At 41.5% G+C, this 18808-nt stretch overlaps 1 protein-coding gene across 5 annotated transcripts in view; it reads right to left on the reverse strand.

Moving 5' to 3' along the window:
- Positions 1 to 284: 284 nt before the first annotated feature.
- LOC120318303 (formin-like protein 3) overlaps positions 285 to 18808 on the reverse strand; it is a 43295-nt gene continuing 24771 nt past the window's right edge. Inside the window, exons 15-20 of one of the 5 annotated variants that reach the window (XR_005559450.1) lie at positions 14793 to 14953; positions 13542 to 13643; positions 11524 to 11613; positions 10643 to 10754; positions 8853 to 9239; positions 5610 to 5747 (exon numbers count right to left, since the gene is read on the reverse strand). Coding sequence is in view for 2 of the 5 variants with exons in the window: in XM_039365725.1 (XP_039221659.1) it covers positions 5617 to 5747; positions 10643 to 10754; positions 11524 to 11613; positions 13542 to 13643; positions 14793 to 14953 (596 nt within the window). In the remaining 3 variants the exon portion in view is untranslated. Of the gene's footprint in view, positions 5748 to 8852; positions 9502 to 10642; positions 10755 to 11523; positions 11614 to 13541; positions 13644 to 14792; positions 14954 to 18808 lie in introns of all 5 variants that reach the window. The other 4 variants (XR_005559451.1, XM_039365726.1, XR_005559452.1 and 1 more) reach the window with 4 other exon arrangements.

Here is an 18808-nt window from a genome sequence, read left to right on the forward strand (position 1 = left end):
CATCTCTGGTCCTGAGGAGATCTTAATTAAAAGTGACTTTAGAGAATTTCAGATCTCTTTTCAAAGTATACTTAGGAATCCCAAGAAATTCAAAACATATTCAGAGATGGGGTGTATGTGTTGGGGGCTGGATCTGACCCTTTTAATAGCTTTCTCAAGGGATACAGACATGCTCCATTCAGCATCTCTCAACAACAGTATAAGGGTTTTTTTCTGGGGGGGGGGAATTGCACAAACCAGGGAGGTGAAAAGACACATTCATTGGCAATAAATGCAAAGGTGTATAGCCTTTGGTTCTGTTTTATTTTTCCCCCTTCTCCCATTAGTCGAAATTCTGTACAGTTCAAGGGGAAGGCAGGCACTGGCTTACAGTATAATCAATAATAATTTTCACATGTACAAAAAACTTGCATCTAGCTACACAAAAGGACTATGCTGAAGTGGTTATGCTGTAAACTGTCCAGAAGTAACACCAAGAATACTCTGCCTGCTTGGAATTAGCATTGCCATGAACAGGGTCAAAAAGCTCTGGGAGAAGGCAGAGAGTGGAAAATTGGTCTCATTTGGTTTATTGGAGGAAAATAGTGTTTGCTTCAGAAATCGAAGTGGCTACCACTCCAACCTTCTCCCCAGATTTTCCATATAGCATTGAAATAGTGTCAAGTTCATTGTTATTTCTAAGGGTGTTTTCACACTTGGACATTTTTTCATGACTGTTTTTATTTTAGGAGCTGGATCTTAAGTTTCCATGCTGGAAAAAGCAAACATTCTGAATGGCAGAAGTCTTTTGTCCTTTGGCTGCACTGCAGCAGGAAGGTTTGATGTCTGGCCCTTGTGGCAGACGAAAAGCAAACTAGCCACTACATGTCCTCTAGACAATTGTGTGTGCCTTGCTTTTATTGTTTTCGCAATGCCACTGTTCTCTGAACAGGACCAGTGTGTGCTGACTTTCCCATCATTTTATTGCCAAGTGCAGCCCTCCAGATGTGTCTCGGAAGCACAAAAACAAGGCATAATAAGTTACCCGGCTGGTTGTCTCCAATAATTGCATACAGGACACTATCCTGAGCCCCTTGGATGAAAGGAACAGCATAAAGTTCCTGCTGTCATTCTGTAAGGAATAAGCTATGATGCTATTACAGTTAGGACACAATGGTCACGAAAAGCATATGCATGTCCATGCCACAAATGTATACCTGTAAACCATCAACATTTGAGATGATGTGTTGTATTAGCATTCACAATGCAATTCTAGGCCAGGCTGCTTCAAAATTGACATCATTGTGTTCTGGGTCATTTCTCCCAAGTGTATATGTGAAAGCAACCTAAAAATATGACTGATAGTGTTGAACATCAAGATAATGAAAGAATCCTTGATCTCTAGGCCTCCTTGCAAGCTAAGTAGTTAAGAGAGTAACCAAGACTGGACAAACTGAATCAAATGAACTGCATAGATGATGTTATGAGACTTGTAATTCTGCCTGGGATGGTATGTTAAAAAACAGCCTTTATAGGAGCTATCTAGAATGCTGACGCCCAAACCTTTGCAATGCTACTTGCAATTTGTTCCTGCCCTTTGTCCAAGGGCTTGAGAGTAAGAGAACCCTTCTTAGGCTTGAGGATTGCATTATTCACTTCCCAGCTTTTACTAAGACATTACCCAGCAATCATTCAAATTCAGTGTTTTTAGGTTCCTTCTGGCATACATTCAGAAGTGTGGGTGCTTGTGGTCCCCACTGTCTCTCCACTGTTTTAACTTACTCTTCTCAGTCATTCCTGTACACTAATGTCCTGTCTCAATCACATACAATACATACAGATATTTGTACTTTAATTCTTTCATTGCCTGGTCTTGGATGAAATGTGGGCATCTGAGACAACATTTTGCTAGTTATAAGGCTGGATTAAGTGATTATAAATATAGTGCCATGAACTCTCTAAACCACTGGTGTCAAATTCGCCGTGTCACATGATGTATTGCAACTTTTTTTACATTGCCGGGGCTTGGGTGGGCACAGCTTCTGCATGATGCAACCAGTCCGCCGCGGGCCGGCAGTTTGAGACATCTGCTCTAAACACAAAATGAAACATCTTGATGACAACTGGCAACAGGATTCCGTGTTTTCACCAGTAAGGCAAGTCTCAATTTAGTTTGCTTAGTGAATCGGGAGTACAAATACATAAAAACAGCACTAAGGTTAGGACAAGGCGTTACCCATTCTATATGTATTCCATCAACAAGAACAGGTGGAAATGGGATAGCTGGCATGTTTAGTTTTTCTCTTTTCAGCAAGATACGCAGGGAAAAGAACCACAGGGCCAAGAATAGAGTTACACATTAATCAATCATCACTTTAGGGGTTTAGATACATGCCCCTTTCTTTAAGCAAGTTAAGTGTGACTGATTTCAGTGGGGGTGTCCCTAAACCAGTGGTTTTCATATTTATAAACACTGCAGTGAATGAAGAGGTAAGGATATTTGATCAATAGTGATACTAGTTACAATTTGCCAGCTTTAAGAGGCAGATGACATCTTGACTGAGAGAAACCATAGAGATTATAACATAGCGTAACCTCCCTGCCCCACCCCACCCCAATGCAGAAATGGATGATTCGTATTTGGCTGATGGGGAATTCTATCTTAACCATATTGTTAACTCCCCCTCCCAAATGATATTAGAATTCTGAATACTGTGTTTAATGTTAGAAGAGTTTACTCAATCAATTTAATATTAAAGGGCCAGAAATAAAAAGCAACCCCCCCCTTTCCCATACACTATCACAGAAAGAATAGAATGAGGAAGTCTAATAAAAGAGAAGGAAGGAAGGAAGGAAGATCAAGAGTTCTATTCCACAAAGTGCCAACACTGTGCGATCCATTCACCTTTGTTGTGTCCTGTTCTAAAATGGGTGGAGAGTCTGAATATCATGCTAAGGCTACAGTCCTGTGCCTCCCCTAAGTGGTCTTCCCTGTGCAGACAAATATAAAATCAGACCATTGATCTATCATCCAGCAACTCAGTCTTTGCAGCAGCTCTCCGGTATCACAAGAAAAGCGATTTCTCCCAGCCATCTTGAGATAACTCTAAAAGTAGAACCTGAAATATTCACTGATGCAAACCATGCATTTGGCACAGCCATTGATTTGCCTTGAACTTCAAAGCCATCTCCTAAACCACAGGCTTTAGGAGCAAAATTCAGATTCCCAAGCAGAAATCTATCAAGCATGCTAAATCTGCCAGAGAGCCACCCTTTTTTCGGGTGTACAGGCACTCTGGCCCTGAGAGCTGCATGTAGGAGATGGATGAGGGCCATACCTAGACAACTGTGTCCATCTCTCTGTATTTTACCACAGAGCCTCCCTTCTCAGCAATCTCAATGTGACTGAAATTGCTGGGGGAGTTGCGAAATCACCCTTCTCTACTTTTGGAATAAGAGTATAACCATGACCTAATGTTCCTAGCAGACCTAGCAACCATGGAACAGAGGACTCTGAAGAATAAGAAGCTGTTAGATCACAAGAAAGAAAGGCAGGATCAAAGAAGGCTGGCTGTATTCATGGAGGGTGGCATCAAAGGCCCTAGCAGGCCCAATGTAGCCCACATCCATTTTCAGCATAAGGCACTGAATTGGTTGCATTGTAATTCTTTGGCACAGTTTAATACAGGAATTTTATACAAGGGATACTTTTGCTCTATAACTTCAGGTGTGCCTGATCCAAGGGACCTTTTGTGTAATTGACCAGAACATCACAGCTGTTTAGTAATCCTAATTATCTTCTTGTCTTATGTGGGCAACGTCATTTTGGTGCAATCTGTTAGGCAAATCCTCTTCTGTGAAGTTAAAATCATAGTTCATAAATGTCCGTAAGACAAGACTAGTAAGTGATCTACTCTAGATTTTCAGAAGCAGAGACAGCTTCATAATACTAGAGTGCCAACTTCATCTAAAAATCTCTCTGATGAATTAAACTCTGTATCAACTTTCCTGAACTTTATGCTCTCCAAATAAATTAGCCATGCTGACTCCATCAAAAAGGGTAGTCTAACACATCTGGATGGTACCAAGTTGAAGAAGATTGATCTATGGAAGATCTAATTGATCTATTAATTTCCTAGCTGCAAAAAAGTGCTGTAAAATAAAAGGAGTCAAATTGGTTCTCTGAATTAAAAACAGTTGAAGAATCTAACCATTGTCAAGTGGTTTTATCCTAAACTATAATACCTCAAAATCTTTGGTCAGAAGTTATCAGGCAAGTTAAGAGAAGTTAAAGCAAAACCTGATTATCTCAAAGCATCCAGGCTGAAATAATAAGCCTAGTTTCAAACATCAACATAACAATTGCAAATGCATGTGAGTTAGAGATGGTTCCAACCTGGACAACCTTAAAGGATCAGGTGTGAGGGAGATAAATTAGTTCTATCTCTTGGCTTACATAATATTCACAAACAATTTAGTTCAAGATTCAGTGGCTGTATTTGCATAAATTGCTAAGGTTGGTTAGACTTCATGTCAATTATGGTTTGTTTGTGGTTTAGTGAGCTATGTACTCCTATCTCATAGTTTCAACATATTATGAAAACCAGAAATTGGTTACTTCAGTAACCAGGTTGAAACAATCCAGCCATGAGGTAATATTTATAGATAAGTTCTTTAGTACAGGATCTCCTGAAACTATGAGGAATTCCATTTTTAAAAAGGCTTACTCCAAAGTAGTTTAGGGAATTCTGCCCATTTTTTTCTTTTTGATGATAGGAAATCATGTCATTTACCCTTGATTAATGAATAAAAAACAGTAATGAATTAAAACAATTTGGTCAAATTCATCAAGAATAACCTTCATGCATAACTTAACTTCCACTAATTTTGAAGGCTTCAATAAGCGTAATAGGCAGTGCTACATTTTGTTTGGTCCACCAACTATAAAAAAGAACTGAATAGAACATGCCACATACAAATAGGAAGATGATTTTCATCCTTTGGAAACAAGAGTGTCTAAAAAATTGAGACAGGCTGTAACCTACCCAGGAATTTTCTTGAGATCCCCAAGGGTTGGCTAGCCACTATCAGTTCCCTGCTATATCAACACAGTTACTTTTGTGCAGTTGAGACATGAGACTTTGGTCTTATTTTTTCCCTTTGGAAGAAAGGTTCCAGTGGTTTTCCAAGGCCACCAAGGCTTAGCTTTTAAACTCCCCAGAGTCAGCTCTGAGGAAAACCACACAATTGCAGAAGACTGCTCCTGAAAAAAAAGATTTTCCACAAGACCTGATCTGTATACAAGGGCCTACTACCAGAGACTGATTTTTCCCTGCTGCAACACATCAGGGCCTAGCAACGATAGTGCTCATTGTCTCCATCCATTAAAGACAAGTTGAAAGGTCAAAGTGCAATTCTGGTTTGGATGCTTGAAGCTTGAGGCTCTAGAGGAGGGTGCCAAGCTCCTGCTGCTCAAGGCCCTTCTCAAAAGCCAGAACAGTCTCATCTGCCCAAGTTGACATAGTGATGGGCTGCAGGAGCAAGGGACTCGTAGGAAGGAACATGTATGTACAGATTAAAAATATATATCTTAAATTATAAAAGAGTAAGAATAATACTGTTGCAGGAAGGCACTTTTTAAATGTCCCTTGGATCCTTCAGCTGAAAGTCTTTGAAAGAACGGAAGTTGCTTCTTTGGCAAAAAATAACAAGGTCTGGGCCACTAGAGTGCAGCATTCGCCAGTTGGAAAGGCAGGGCATGTAGGAATCTACAGGAGAAAGAAAAATGTTGTCAGAAAGGAGCAGGGCATTCCCAAGGAGTCCACAAAGGAGGGATAGCTAGGGATACTGTTAAGATATTTAAATTTAGTAACTGGAACAGCGAGGTTATACAATGAGCCAAATATATTATACAGTTATAGTTGACTGGTTGGAGATCGCTGGCTCCTCTGTGAGGCTCCTGCGTGATTGGTTGCTGCGGGTGTGTGTGGGGGTTCCCTTCCCCCCCTTTTTTCTTCTGTGTTCTCTGTATGCTGTTCGATTTACCTCATGATGCTCCTGTTTGCCTGACTATTTTACGATGTATATATATATATAGGTGTAAAATATCTTTATTCGGACATTTGTTGCGCAACTCCTGACAGATGCTCTGAAATTAGTTCATTTTTGCTGCCAGATGAGGGGGAAGAAGGCAGATGACAAAGCCACTATTTGTATCTCCAGAGGACTTTTAAGAATCCATCAAGGCTACACCCTTCCTCTAATGAAGCATTTTGCTTTGCGGAAAGCATACAAGAGACAACATTTTCCCTTTAGAAGTGCTTTCCTTTGTCTAAAAAAGGACTTCCACCTTCCTTCATCAGAAAGAGTTGAAGAGCGAAACGTCAGTTGGGGATGGGCAACTGCCGCGGCTACCTATTCACTTTGTGCCTAAGTGCAAACATTTGGTTGTTGGTATCCCATGTAGGCAGCAAAACTGAAATTAGGCTCCAGGACTCCAGAGAGCTGAGTTTTCTTACTCACTGCTGTGGATGACTTGAGGGGGAACTAGAAGCAAATTGTTCTTGCTGCTATGGAGACAATTAGAACAAAAATTCTTAGACAATTCTTTAAACAAAGAGCAAGGCAGTGGGGGAGAAAAGGGAAGCTATTTTCTATCCACGTAAGACATTCTAAGAATACATAAAGATTGGAAAAATACTGCCCATTTATCCTTATAGAAGCTCTGGTGGTAAAGTGGTTAGAATGCAGTATTGTGGGCAAACTCTGCCCAACGTCTGGAGTTGAATCCTGACCGGCTCATGGTTGACTCAGCCTTCCATCCTTCTCAGGTAGGTAAAATGAGGACCCAGATTGTTGGAGGCAGTATGCTGATCTCTGTAAGCCACCCATTTGCATAAAGCCAACTCCTAAACTCTTGGCTAAATCTGAAGTGCAGATTTTCCTACCTGTTCATAAACATCATATTGCATGCTGCTTAGCAGGAATGCAAAACTGGCCCACTAGCCCAGGCTAACATGCTTTCCAATCAACTATGACCTGAAATCCTTTAAAGGATTCCATTTCTCTCTTTTGTGAGCCTCTAGCATGCTTAATTTTCTGCTTGGAGCCCACTTTGCATAGTAGTCCTTATACGGAAAAAGACAAAAGTTCTGAAGAAACATTTTTCTGCTTCTTTTGATTCAAAAACAGGCTCAGCCAAAAGTTGACTCAGCAGGTTATCTGGAAGATCAATGGATACTTTAACTATGCAAGTCATAAGCCAGGACATACATCCTTCCAGGTTCAGCCCATTTCTCTAAAACATGTACTTATAATACAATCCATTTCTCAATTTTCAGGGAATGAACCCTCCTGACTCAAAGGTGATCAATTAGAAATGACTAAAATTGCTTTCATTCTCTCCTTTCTATTCAAGACAACCTTGGGAGCTGGATGGTAAAAAGGGGGGGGGGAATGCTTCTCTCCACCAATAATGTATTGGATTTCTGTGTTTCTGTATTTCTATGGTAGATGTCAAAGACCAGAGCTTTTCATCCTTTCTTCATCTGATTCACCTTGAACTAATCTGTTCCTTTGGCTTGGAGCACTTAATTGTATAGCTGCATCAAGAAGAAATATGAGATTAACCGTGGCATCCTTGGTGTTCCCTGAGCTTGGTGAGTGATATGAGTTTAAGCCTAATTACAGATTGTCACAATCCAGCAAATAGCAATACAAGAGCAATAGTACTTAGACTTATACAGGTAGTCCTTGACTTACAACAGTTCGTTTAGTGAATTGTTCAAACTTACAACGGCACTGAAAAATGTGACTTACGACCATTTTTCAGAGTTACGCCTTTGCAGCATCCCCATGTAAAATTCAGATGCTGGCAACTGGTTTATATTTATCAGCATTGCTGTCCCCCCCCCCCAGCACTGCAACCTACTGACAAGTGAAGTTAATGGGGAAGCAGGCTACTAACTGATCAACTGCAGTGATTCACTTAACAACTGTGGCAAGAAAGGTTGTAAAATGGAACAAAACTCACTTAACAAACGTCACACTTAACAACAGAAATTTTGGACTCAATGGTGGTTGTAAGTCAAGGACTATACCGCCCCATTATGCTTTATAGCACTCTGTGGGTGGTTTACAATGTCAGCATTGATTCTAAATGGTAAAACTAAAAGCTAGAAAAGTCACAGCCAATGCTTCACTTAGTCACCAAAGCACACTCTTTTTCTTCACCTCAGGACCTTTAGGTGAGTACTTAAAACATACAGATCCCACATCTGCAGTCTGAACTGATGCAGTCTAACTTTAGCAAAACAATGTGCCACTTGCACACTTTGGCCTCCAAAGAAGAGGTCCAGCAGAATCTGGTTTTGGGGACAGGATTGTGATGGTTTTCTTGATTACGCTAGCAGACACCTTTTCATCCCCAGTGAATATTTCAGCAGCACCAGTGAACCAGTTACCCAACCCCAATCCCATCCCCTTAAATCAAGGGTGGACTTAGTAAGCTAGTATATACTGTATTAGTGTGATAAGGTGATCCTGGGAACAGACGACAGACTGAAAGATGCAATCAGGAGAGGATATCTGATAATCTTGCCATGCCAACCATGCAGGGATAAGAAAAACAGGTTGATTCCTCTGAGTCAATGCAGGGATTCTCAACAGTGAGGGGCAAGGGGGCATCAACATTGTAGGGCTCAGTGCTTCTTTTAAAGTTGTTACTATTTAGCATTTTCTTTCAAAATGAGTATTTATGAAAAACAATGCTCTGCTCTGGGCCAATGCCTAAGGGGAAATAGAAGCTTTTTTTTTTTTTCAGAAGGAGGGGGGGGCAGGGATTCTGGCAAGGCCAGGGGGATTGTCAAACTGACCTTGCTGAAGTCCCTCTTCTTTTGTTCAACCTCTGATATCGAAGGCAGAACAGCTCCCAGCTGCTATTGGGATTTCTGCCCCATTCCACAGGGCAGTTCTGTTCCTGCACAGAGGTAGGTTCTGGGGAGCAGGAGCAGATCAAGGGGAAGGAGTTGAGAAGCCCTGAACTCATGGGAAAAGATGGGAAGGCATGCAAGAAGGAATTCTCAGGGTCCGTGGCGGAGAAGGAGTTGCATGCAGAAGAGGTTGCAGCTGACGTTCCAGGGTGGTACCTTTGATGGGGGATGAGTGGAGCTAACAGTTGGGCTCCTCGTGGTGAGACGGCTCACAGAAAAAGCGAGAGCCCCGCTTCGCTGTGCGGGCAGTGAAGGGGACACTCTTCAACACTGTGAGACGGAAAGGGATGGATGGACAGAGACATACAGACATCAGATTGTTCGATATGCAGTGCAGAACTTAAGATAAAACTTTCTGTAAGATATGCACCATGGCACATAAAACCACAGCCACCAACAATGATGCATCCAATGCTGGAAAGCTGGCGTTTCTGTTCTTTACAGGGCCAGTGGCCCAAAGCCAAGACTCCATCACATCAGAGTCGGCTTGGAAGAAGTCCTCTTCGTAGGAAACATGGATCGTTCCATTAGCCTTTTGGTTCCCAATGCATAGAGGAAAAAAAAACAATGTTTTAACTCTGCCCTGTTTTTTGCCCTAATAAGCAGGTTTACGGATACTCAAAGCATGAAAAAGCAGTCTGAGTTTAACACCGTTCAAGTGGGTGGTTAGGAGACATTCAATTCTCACCATTTCATTCTCATTGTCTTTCTCTAACAAACATGGATTACTCACATCCAGGATGGGAGGGGGACCCTGACAATCAGGACTGCTGCTACCAGCACCTTCCTTACCGCCACTTCTGGTTTGAGAAGACTCCAAATCAGACTTTTTGAGGAGCACCTACAATTATTTGTCAGAGCTGAGTGACAGCTGTCTGGCAGTTCTTTGATCAACCAGAATCTGCTCACAACATGGGCTCACCTTCTCAAGACTTAAAATTATAGTGATGTGGAAGCAGCAGAATAAGATGGGTGGTAAGGAGAGAGAGCTGTGGGCACCAGCCCCCCCCCCCCCCGGTAAAGCAGGCCTTTAAGGCCACATGCTGTCAGGGACTGGCAACTAACCAGGCCCTCCAGACCTCAACTGCAAAAATCTAGGCCCTCACTAGATGATGTCAGGATTTTTGCCTCCATCTGATGGTTGGGCAGATTTCTGTAGCCCAGACATAGCAGCCCAACAATTGATTCATAGTAGGATATCAACTGATCCCCAGAGAGTAACAAAAAGTGCCAAAGGAAGCAAAATTCCTGGAACTTTATTGAAAATTTAATCAAGGGGAGCAATTTTGTCAATCAGGGTTGGAAAATCTGCATGAGCAAAAATTCTCTTGCCTATGAAATAGTTGCTACAGAAGCCTCAGCTACTGGTTTTACTACTTTCTTGGACTTTTTGATGTGATTCAATCATGCTTCTGTTCAAGATGGGTGCTTTTTGAAATGCATCTTAAATCAATGTCATCCCTTATTAGCCTGGGAACTGCATGATTTTGAAGTCCGATTCCCTGTGAAAGGGGTAATGAGGACCAGAAAGGCCCTGGGCTAAAGTCAAGAGGACCCAATGCCCAAATATGTTGCAGGTAGCAGATCTCCTTTTTTGGCATCAAGGTAAAGTTTTCCCTGGAAGAACATGAGAGCCGAGCTAAGGAAATTCATATGGCAGGATCGGGAGTTACCTGTAATAATATCCTCAATGGTCCCATCTTTGCCTTCATAAACAGGCCTGTGGTCCTTGGCTTGGCGCCGCCTCAGCTCAGCAATTAACTCTTGCTGCTGCCATTTGTTGCGCTGCAAAGACAACTGGGGCTGGTCAAGGATTAAGAAGAAAAAAGCAAAAGACACTGCCCAGTCTGACCACCACACATCCTGTCCTGTGATCGATCCAAAAGAAGGTTGGGAAATCCAAACTGGGATTTATGTCATGCCCATGCAAAGTGGTTTTCTTTCATTCACAATACAATGCACAACATAATGAGTCAGAGAATGTCCAAACCAGACTGACATCATCTGTTGCAATGGCAAATACACACTAGCATCAGACTAATACTCTGCTCGAGCTCCTCCAGAAGACACTATATTGTCAAGGAAGGTTCATATCTGCCCCTGGACACAGAAGGTCAAGAATTTCCCTGAGAACAGATTTGTAGATAAGTAGGCAGCCCAAGTTGAAATATCTATATTTGTGATTATTTCTACATCAATATTGATACAAAACTATGGGAAAGCTAGCATCTCTTTAATGAGGAACCAATAATCAGGCCCTAAAATACAGAAGCAGAGACCCAGCGGGATGCCCATTCTAGAAGTAGGTGCAGATGGCGTAGGCTAGACGCCCTTCCATTCTCTGCTGAGACAGCACCCAAGAGTAGCATCATAGCAGCTGATACTCTAATGATATAATCTCCAAGCTAAAATATATTACAAGCAAGTTTAAGCTCTATCAAACCCCATGAGACATTATGATGAACCAGTCTTCCTGTGAGTTGACACCCTCCCTTCCTCAGGCTTCTCGGATTGTTGGCAATCGTACAACATGATGCCCTGGAGTATCTCTTACCTTCTCTAGTCTCTTAGCTTCTTGGGCCAATGCCTGCTCCCTTTGGGCCTGTTCCTGCTTCTTGCGCAGTTCGTTCTCTTGTTCTGCATCCTGAAAAAGAAAGAACAGTGCAGCAGTAGGGTGAAGAACTACTGATCAATGCATAGGCATCTAGCTCAACTAGACCTATTTGTTGGTTGGTTCTCCAAGGTCTCAGACTGGACAGTTCTATTCCAACCCAACTGCTATCTCAGATTATTTTATCTGGAGATATTAAGACTGGACCTGAGATTTTCTGTCTCTGGAGCAGGTACTTTATTTTTATTGTGCTTGTATATGTTTTCTGTTAAAAAAAAACACTTTGCATCTGTCTCCACATGGTTATTACCACTTATATAGCTAAACAGAGCAGACAGACAGAGCAGACAAACGAATGTGGTCCAGACTGTGGAAAGTCAAGTTCCCCTATGAAATACACCTGGTAGGTTTTACCTGCACTTCAGTGGGCAATGGTAGAAAAGGGTTATTCTGACCAGGATTGATGACAATTGTAATTCAACACATGAAGATGCCTGGTTAAATAAAACTAAGGGAATTCGTGGCAGACATTTCTCTTGTTTTTTTCCTTGGAAACTTCAGAAAACCTAATTTCTTCTTTTTTTGTACTCCTTAGAAACTCTTTTTTTATAATTTAGCTTCAATGTATTTCCCCATAACATAGACCTTTTAAAATGAATCACTGACCCCATTTCTGACAAATGCAGATCTGGTCACCTAGTACATTTGCTTTGTTGCATTTGAGATGAAGCAAGAGAGAACTTGCCATAATAAATGTTTTAATGAATTTTGAAAGGGCAGGTGCCCCCCTTAAGGGCCTCAGCCTGCAACAAGAGCCATATAAATACATCAGGCCCTGATTATCTATTCCACTGGGAACACTGCTCAGGGAAACTATTGTGAACAGTTCAAGCTGGAATATTAATACTGCTGACCAACACAGGTAGTAGACCTATGAGTGTCACTTAGCAGCTGTTTGAAGTTACAACAGACGTATCTGGGGCTACTTACAGCCTGGATTTGAAGTTTTAATGGTTCCCCCTCCCCTGGGCATGTGACCAAATTTTACGTGCTCAGCAACTGGGCTGCACTTACTGCTGTTTGCAGTGTCCCACATCATGTGACCACGTTTTACAACAGTTTTGCCAAAAACAAGTATTTACTTCCAGTTTTCTGCAAAACTTCTCCACCACGAACCAATGGTTCATGTAACAACCATGGGATTTGCTTAACAACTGTGGTCACTGCTTTACAACTGCCACAAAAAAAAGGTTGTAAAATCAGTTTGGTCATGTGACTGACTCATTTTATGACTGTCATGACTTATGACCATAATGGGCAGGCTCTATTACTGTCATAAGCCAAGGGCTACCCATACTTTGATATCCAGTGATATAAGAGAGTAGTTCTATGCCATTGCTATCCATAAAGACACCAGGTTAATGCACTCCCTGATTCTAAGTGCCTTGTCACTTAAAGAAACCACCTCTCACTTTCTCCATCTGGTTGTTTCTCTGCCAGCTGGCCTACCATTCTCTTCCTCTCTCTGGGCTGTGCTTGTCAACTCTGAATCTAAATCTGTGATGGCTTCCCCCCCAACAAGGGAGAAAAGTCTGTAATTAATGCAGATGATAGTTGCTCTGGAAAATGCTCTGGGGAGGCTAACGTTTTGGAAAGCTGCTTGGCTGAGATGAGTGGCCTGGCACAGGAGATCTCCATTCAGCGGAAAGGGAGTAGTTAGCCCACACAGGAAGAGAATTCTAATTCCCTTATTCACTGGCCATGCCTAGTCCCAGTCAAAGCTGCTTTCTCTTGGACCATGTCCAGAAGAGCTTAGTTATTTACGACTGGGCTCCCAAATTCATGCAAGCTCAAGCATGCAGTTCTGTTGCTTCTAAAGTAGCCAGCTAGAACAGTGTTTTCAATCTTGGCAGCTAAGGTTGAAAAATACTGATCTCGAATCTCCACTTCCCAACCCTCACCTTGTAGGATCTGATGAAACGTGCAAAGACTGGAAAGAAAACAGAGGGTGGTGTCGTCTTGGGACTCTCGCCAAAATAGCGCACAACCGTGTTGTAGGCTTCCTGTCACAAAAGATAAGCAAGATGAATGAAACAGTAGCTTCTGCAGCCTTCAGGCTTGCTGTAGAAAGAGAAGACTACCAAGCTTAACTGCCAGTACTTTTAAGCTTGAGTGTCAAAACAACCATCTTTGCCTAAAGCTCTACAAACTCAGAAATCCGATCTACACAACAGAACAGTGTTTTTCAACAGCTGTAAAGAAAAGGCATCCATTTCTCCATACAATCTGACTTTCTGGCACAAGAATATGAGCAGGGACAAGCACTCTCTGATGTCAGTCACACATCTCTGTTGTTGAATAAATATGGATTAGTCAAATCTCGCACTAAATGTATCTGCAAAATCACACATAGCAGGACTTTCCTACATGGTCCGGAGTGCAATCAGTATAGTAGTGGCCAAAATTGTGGAAACCTTTCAGGAAAAGTGTACAGTAGAAATGCCACCTTTGTTTAAGTTTCCACCCATTTTTCTTCTAATTTCTTTATAACTGTAGCCTTGTTCACTTAATAATACTATTTTACATCACTTTCTGGGCGACCAGTCAACTCTTTGCACCATTACTTTAATTTTATTACGTTTTACAAGCTTGCTAAATGAAAGAAGAAGAAAAAAACCCAACCGACTTGATAGCGATCACAAACATACTGACAAATGTTCTCCTCTCAGCTTCAATACATGACATCAATAACTGAATCTTACTGTGATCTGATTGGCTCATTGCCACAACAAGATGACACCTGATTGGCTCTCTAAACACTCATGCTCATTGGCTACAATCAGATGAAGGAAAGGTACCCGATATCAACCTAAGCAAGTTGTGCTTCCTTTTTCTGGTTATTTGGCTATAACTTTTCATAGAATACAGTACAGATAATTGAACAAACTATCTTGTATTATATTCTTGATTAAATTATCTTTCCATTGATATATAATTTTATGGTACTACTCCAAAAAAAAAGTGGAGTTATTAGCCATCAAACCTCAAAAATACACTTTTCCCAAAAGGTTTCCACAATTTTGGCCACTACTGTATATGAAGTTCATATACCAACTTCATGCACTTGATCGCTTCGGCAGCACAGAGAAGCAAAGCTTTGGTTGCAAGCTCTTCTCGATTAATCCTTGTCATCCAGTTGCCCCTCCACTCACCTCTGCAGTCTTAGCATCTTTCTGGAGTCGGTCCAACTTCCCCTCACTGGCAATCAAGAAGTTACGCAGGATACTATGTTCGTGCAAACTGCACTCCCGCCGAATCAACTCCATGCCACGCCCTAGTTCCTTCACATCCAGCAGCACGTTCTCCAGAGACACTGCGGAGTAAGAGAAGTCACCAGATGGGCCTCAGGACAACTTCAGCTGGAGAATTTCAAAGGGGTTTAATAGGCTTCACATGGGACTAGGAAAGCATTTGGATTCTGTTCCAGGGATGGGCAGAAGGTGTATCAGGATCTACAGGCAGATCTTTGGGAAAATAAAATGGATACCCCTTCACTCCTAGCCCAAATTTGATTGACATACAGAATGTTTTGAATAACTTAGTGCAACATTCAAGCATAAAGTCAATTGTATTCCGATACTAAAAAAAATCCTAGGATTAAAACTTGCTCAGAGGTACCTGGCACTTGTAGGTACGAGTCATGCCTTTTGTATTTAATTCTGGTTGATGACTCCCAGTCTGTGTTTAAGTTGCTCTGTTGTACGCTGCTACACTAATTTATTAACAATGTAATAATAATAATAATAATAATAATAATAATAATAATAATAATAATACAGCAAAAGGGGCAACACCAGGCAACTACAGGCCAATTACCTGCTTACCAACAACTTTCAAATTACTAACTGGTGCGGTAGCTGATGCAGTACAACAGCATCTAGTTGAAAACAATCTCTTTGCACTTGAGCAGAAAGGAAACCGCCCCAATAGCAGAGGAACAAAAGATCAACTCCTAATAGACAAAATGATCTTGGAAAACTGCAAGAAAAGGAAGACCAACCTGAATGTGGCATGGATTGACTACAAAAAGGCATTTGACTCTCTGCCACATGACTGGATAATCAAGTGCCTAGAAATAACAGGAGTCAGTAGAAACATCAGAAAATTTGTGCAAAGATCGATGGCACAATGGAAGACAGTTGCAGATCAATGGTGAGAGGCTGGGAGAGGTTAATATCAAGAGAGGAATATTTCAAGGAGATTCATTATCACCATTACTATTTGTTATTGCACTGTTTCCTCTGTCAACAATACTGAATAACTCAGGACATGGCTATCAAACATCAAAAACATCTACCAGACTATCCCATCTCCTTTACATGGATGATCTGAAGCTGTATGGAAAAACATCATCTGAAATAGAATCGCTGCTCAACACTGTCTGTATATATAGCCAAGATATTGTTATGGAGTTTGGCTTGGACAAATATGCCACACTTACTATCAAACAAGAAAAAGTAGTGAAAACTGAAGGAATCAAGATGCCCCACGAAAATAACATTAAGAGTCTGGATGAGGAAGATTAATATAAATACTTGGATATCCTTCAAGCTGACAACGTCAAGCACACTGAAGTCAAGAAAAAGATTAGAGGTGAATACATCAAGAGAGTGAAGAAGATCTTAAAGTCCAAACTTAAAGGAGGAAATACCATAAAGGCAATCAACACCTGGGCAATTCCAGTCATTAGGTGCACCGCTGGAATAGTGGACTGGGCTCAAGCAGAACTAAAAGCAATGGATAGGAGGCCAGAAAAATAATGACAATGAATCATGCCCTTTATCCACGCAGTGACATTGACAGACTTTATCTACCAAGGCAAATAGGTGGGCGTGGAATACTACAAGTACATCAGATGGTTGAAGAAGAAAAAATGGCTTTGGAAGAATATCTGAAGAACAATGATGAAGATGCACTGAAATTAGTATATCGGGAAGGCTTACTGACTACTGGAGAGACCAAACTGGCCTACAAGAAAGACCAAATGAAGAACAGAATAGAGGCATGGGAAGACAAAGCACTACATGGCCAATACATTAAAAAAATAGCTGGGAAAGCAGATAATAATAAAACCTGGCAATGGCTAAGAGCAGGAAAATTGAAGAAAGAGACCGAGGGACTAATTCTGGCTGCACAAGACCAAGCCTTAAGGACAAATGCATATAAAGTCAAAATTGAGAAAACAGCAACAGACAGCAAGTGCCGCCTATGCAAAGAAGCTGAAGAAACAGTGGACCACCTGGTAAACTGTTGCAAGAAGATTGCACAGACTGACTACAAGCAGCGGCATGACAAAGTAGCAACAATGGTGCATTGGAAGATCTGCAAAAAATATCATTTGCCTGTAAGCAAAAACTGGTGGGATCATAAAATAGAGAAAGTCATAGAAAATGATAAAATTAAACTGCTCTGGGACTTCAGAATTCAAACAGACAAGCACCTGCAACATAACACCCCAGACTTAACAATTGTCGATAAGAAAGACAAAAAAGTCTGGATAGTGGACGTGGCAGTGCCTGGAGATAGCAGAATAGAAGAGAAAGAACTGGAGAAGATAACAAAATACAAAGACCTACAAATAGAAATAGAAAGACTGTGGCAAAAGCAAGCAAGGGTAGTACCAATAGTCATAGGCGCCTTGGGTGCAATCCCAAAACAACTGGAGCACTACTTGAACACCATTGGGATTGACAAATTCGCTATTAGTCAATTGCAAAAGGCAGCCTTACTAGGAACTGCTTCCATCCTGCGACGATATCTGTAATACCACCAAACATCCACATCTGCCTATCCCAAGTCCTGGGTAAGGACTCGATAGGTAGACAAAATGCCAAATCCAGTCTGAACATCTGGCTGACTGTGCGATGATCAATAATAATAATAATAATTGGAAGGGACATATCCTGCTGCTCAAAGAACTGGATTCCATTGTACTAGCTTTTGCAAAGCCACAAATCAACATAATTTGAGAAAATTATCTTTTAAGTATTTGGCTTAATCCTTTAATTCTTCTACATTTCTCCTTGATAATATCATTTCTTTTGTCTTCATCTCTTCCCATCTTCCTCTCCCACACTCAACATTCAACCTTCTCAAGATCAGTGATCTTCTCTTAGGTTACTCAGAAAAGAATCTTGTCCATCAAACAAATGGACACAAACTAATTAAAAACAAGCGTGGATTCTGTATACAGTCTGTTCCCCAACCATCTCTCATTTCAGCTTATATAAATATGGCCTTTCTCACCCTGATGCCTTCAAATGTACATTTCCCAGAACCCCCAGTTGGGGCACTGAGGCTTTCACAGGATGCCATGGACTGGCTCCAACCACTTGCAAAATTGCACAGGAAGTTTGTCAGAAGAACGGGGAGGCAACTGTGAATCCCACACAAATTTTTGTTATAAACCTTGATGTGCTGGAGCCAGCTTATATCAGCTCAGAAGAGCCAATTGTTAACTTTTCTGGAATTTTGCAAATCAGTTTAGAACAGAGCTGAGCTGCAATGCCTAACAAGTCAATCAGCTATTTGGTGGCTAGCAGTGAGCTGTGGCCATGGAGCTGAGTTGGTTGCTATTCATTTATCAACATGCCACTGGTTGTAAACCATTCAGAGACATCAAGGAAAAAGACAGAGAAGTAAAACTTTGGATCTTAGTGTCTCCTGAAATGAGCTGGGTTCACAAAACCTGATTGACCTGGATATTGAAAGGCCAAGCACAATGTGTGAATCAGAACCCTAATTTTCACAGCAGAGTCAAGAACCTGGTTAGTTTTGAGTCACTTATCCGAGATAATTTATGTAAGGCAAACTCAGAAGAGAAGGCCTAAACACTTTCCTTCAGTCCCTTGCACAGCAGCCCTGCACAAGAGGCGGTCATTCTCTTGTCACTCTGTTACTCTATCCTTCGAAATGCATCCCTTCTGTTCCAAGTACCAGCTGTAAAAAGGCATCTCCAACCCAGTGGTGGGATTCAAATATGTGAACAATCGGTTCTCTGTGTGGATGCCGCTTCTGGAAGTCCATTTTGGGCTTGGGCAACAAAAAATTAGCTACCGGTTCTGCCAAAGTGGTGCGAACCGGCTGAATCCCAACACTGCTCCAACCCCATCAAAGTCATTTATATTATCATTCTCCTAGTGCTGCAAAAAAAAAAAAAATGACAACA

This window comes from Crotalus tigris, unplaced genomic scaffold (genome assembly GCF_016545835.1).
Source record: "Crotalus tigris isolate CLP2741 ecotype Arizona unplaced genomic scaffold, ASM1654583v1 scf7180000020174.184502, whole genome shotgun sequence".
In the NCBI taxonomy this organism is placed as follows: domain Eukaryota; kingdom Metazoa; phylum Chordata; class Lepidosauria; order Squamata; family Viperidae; genus Crotalus; species Crotalus tigris.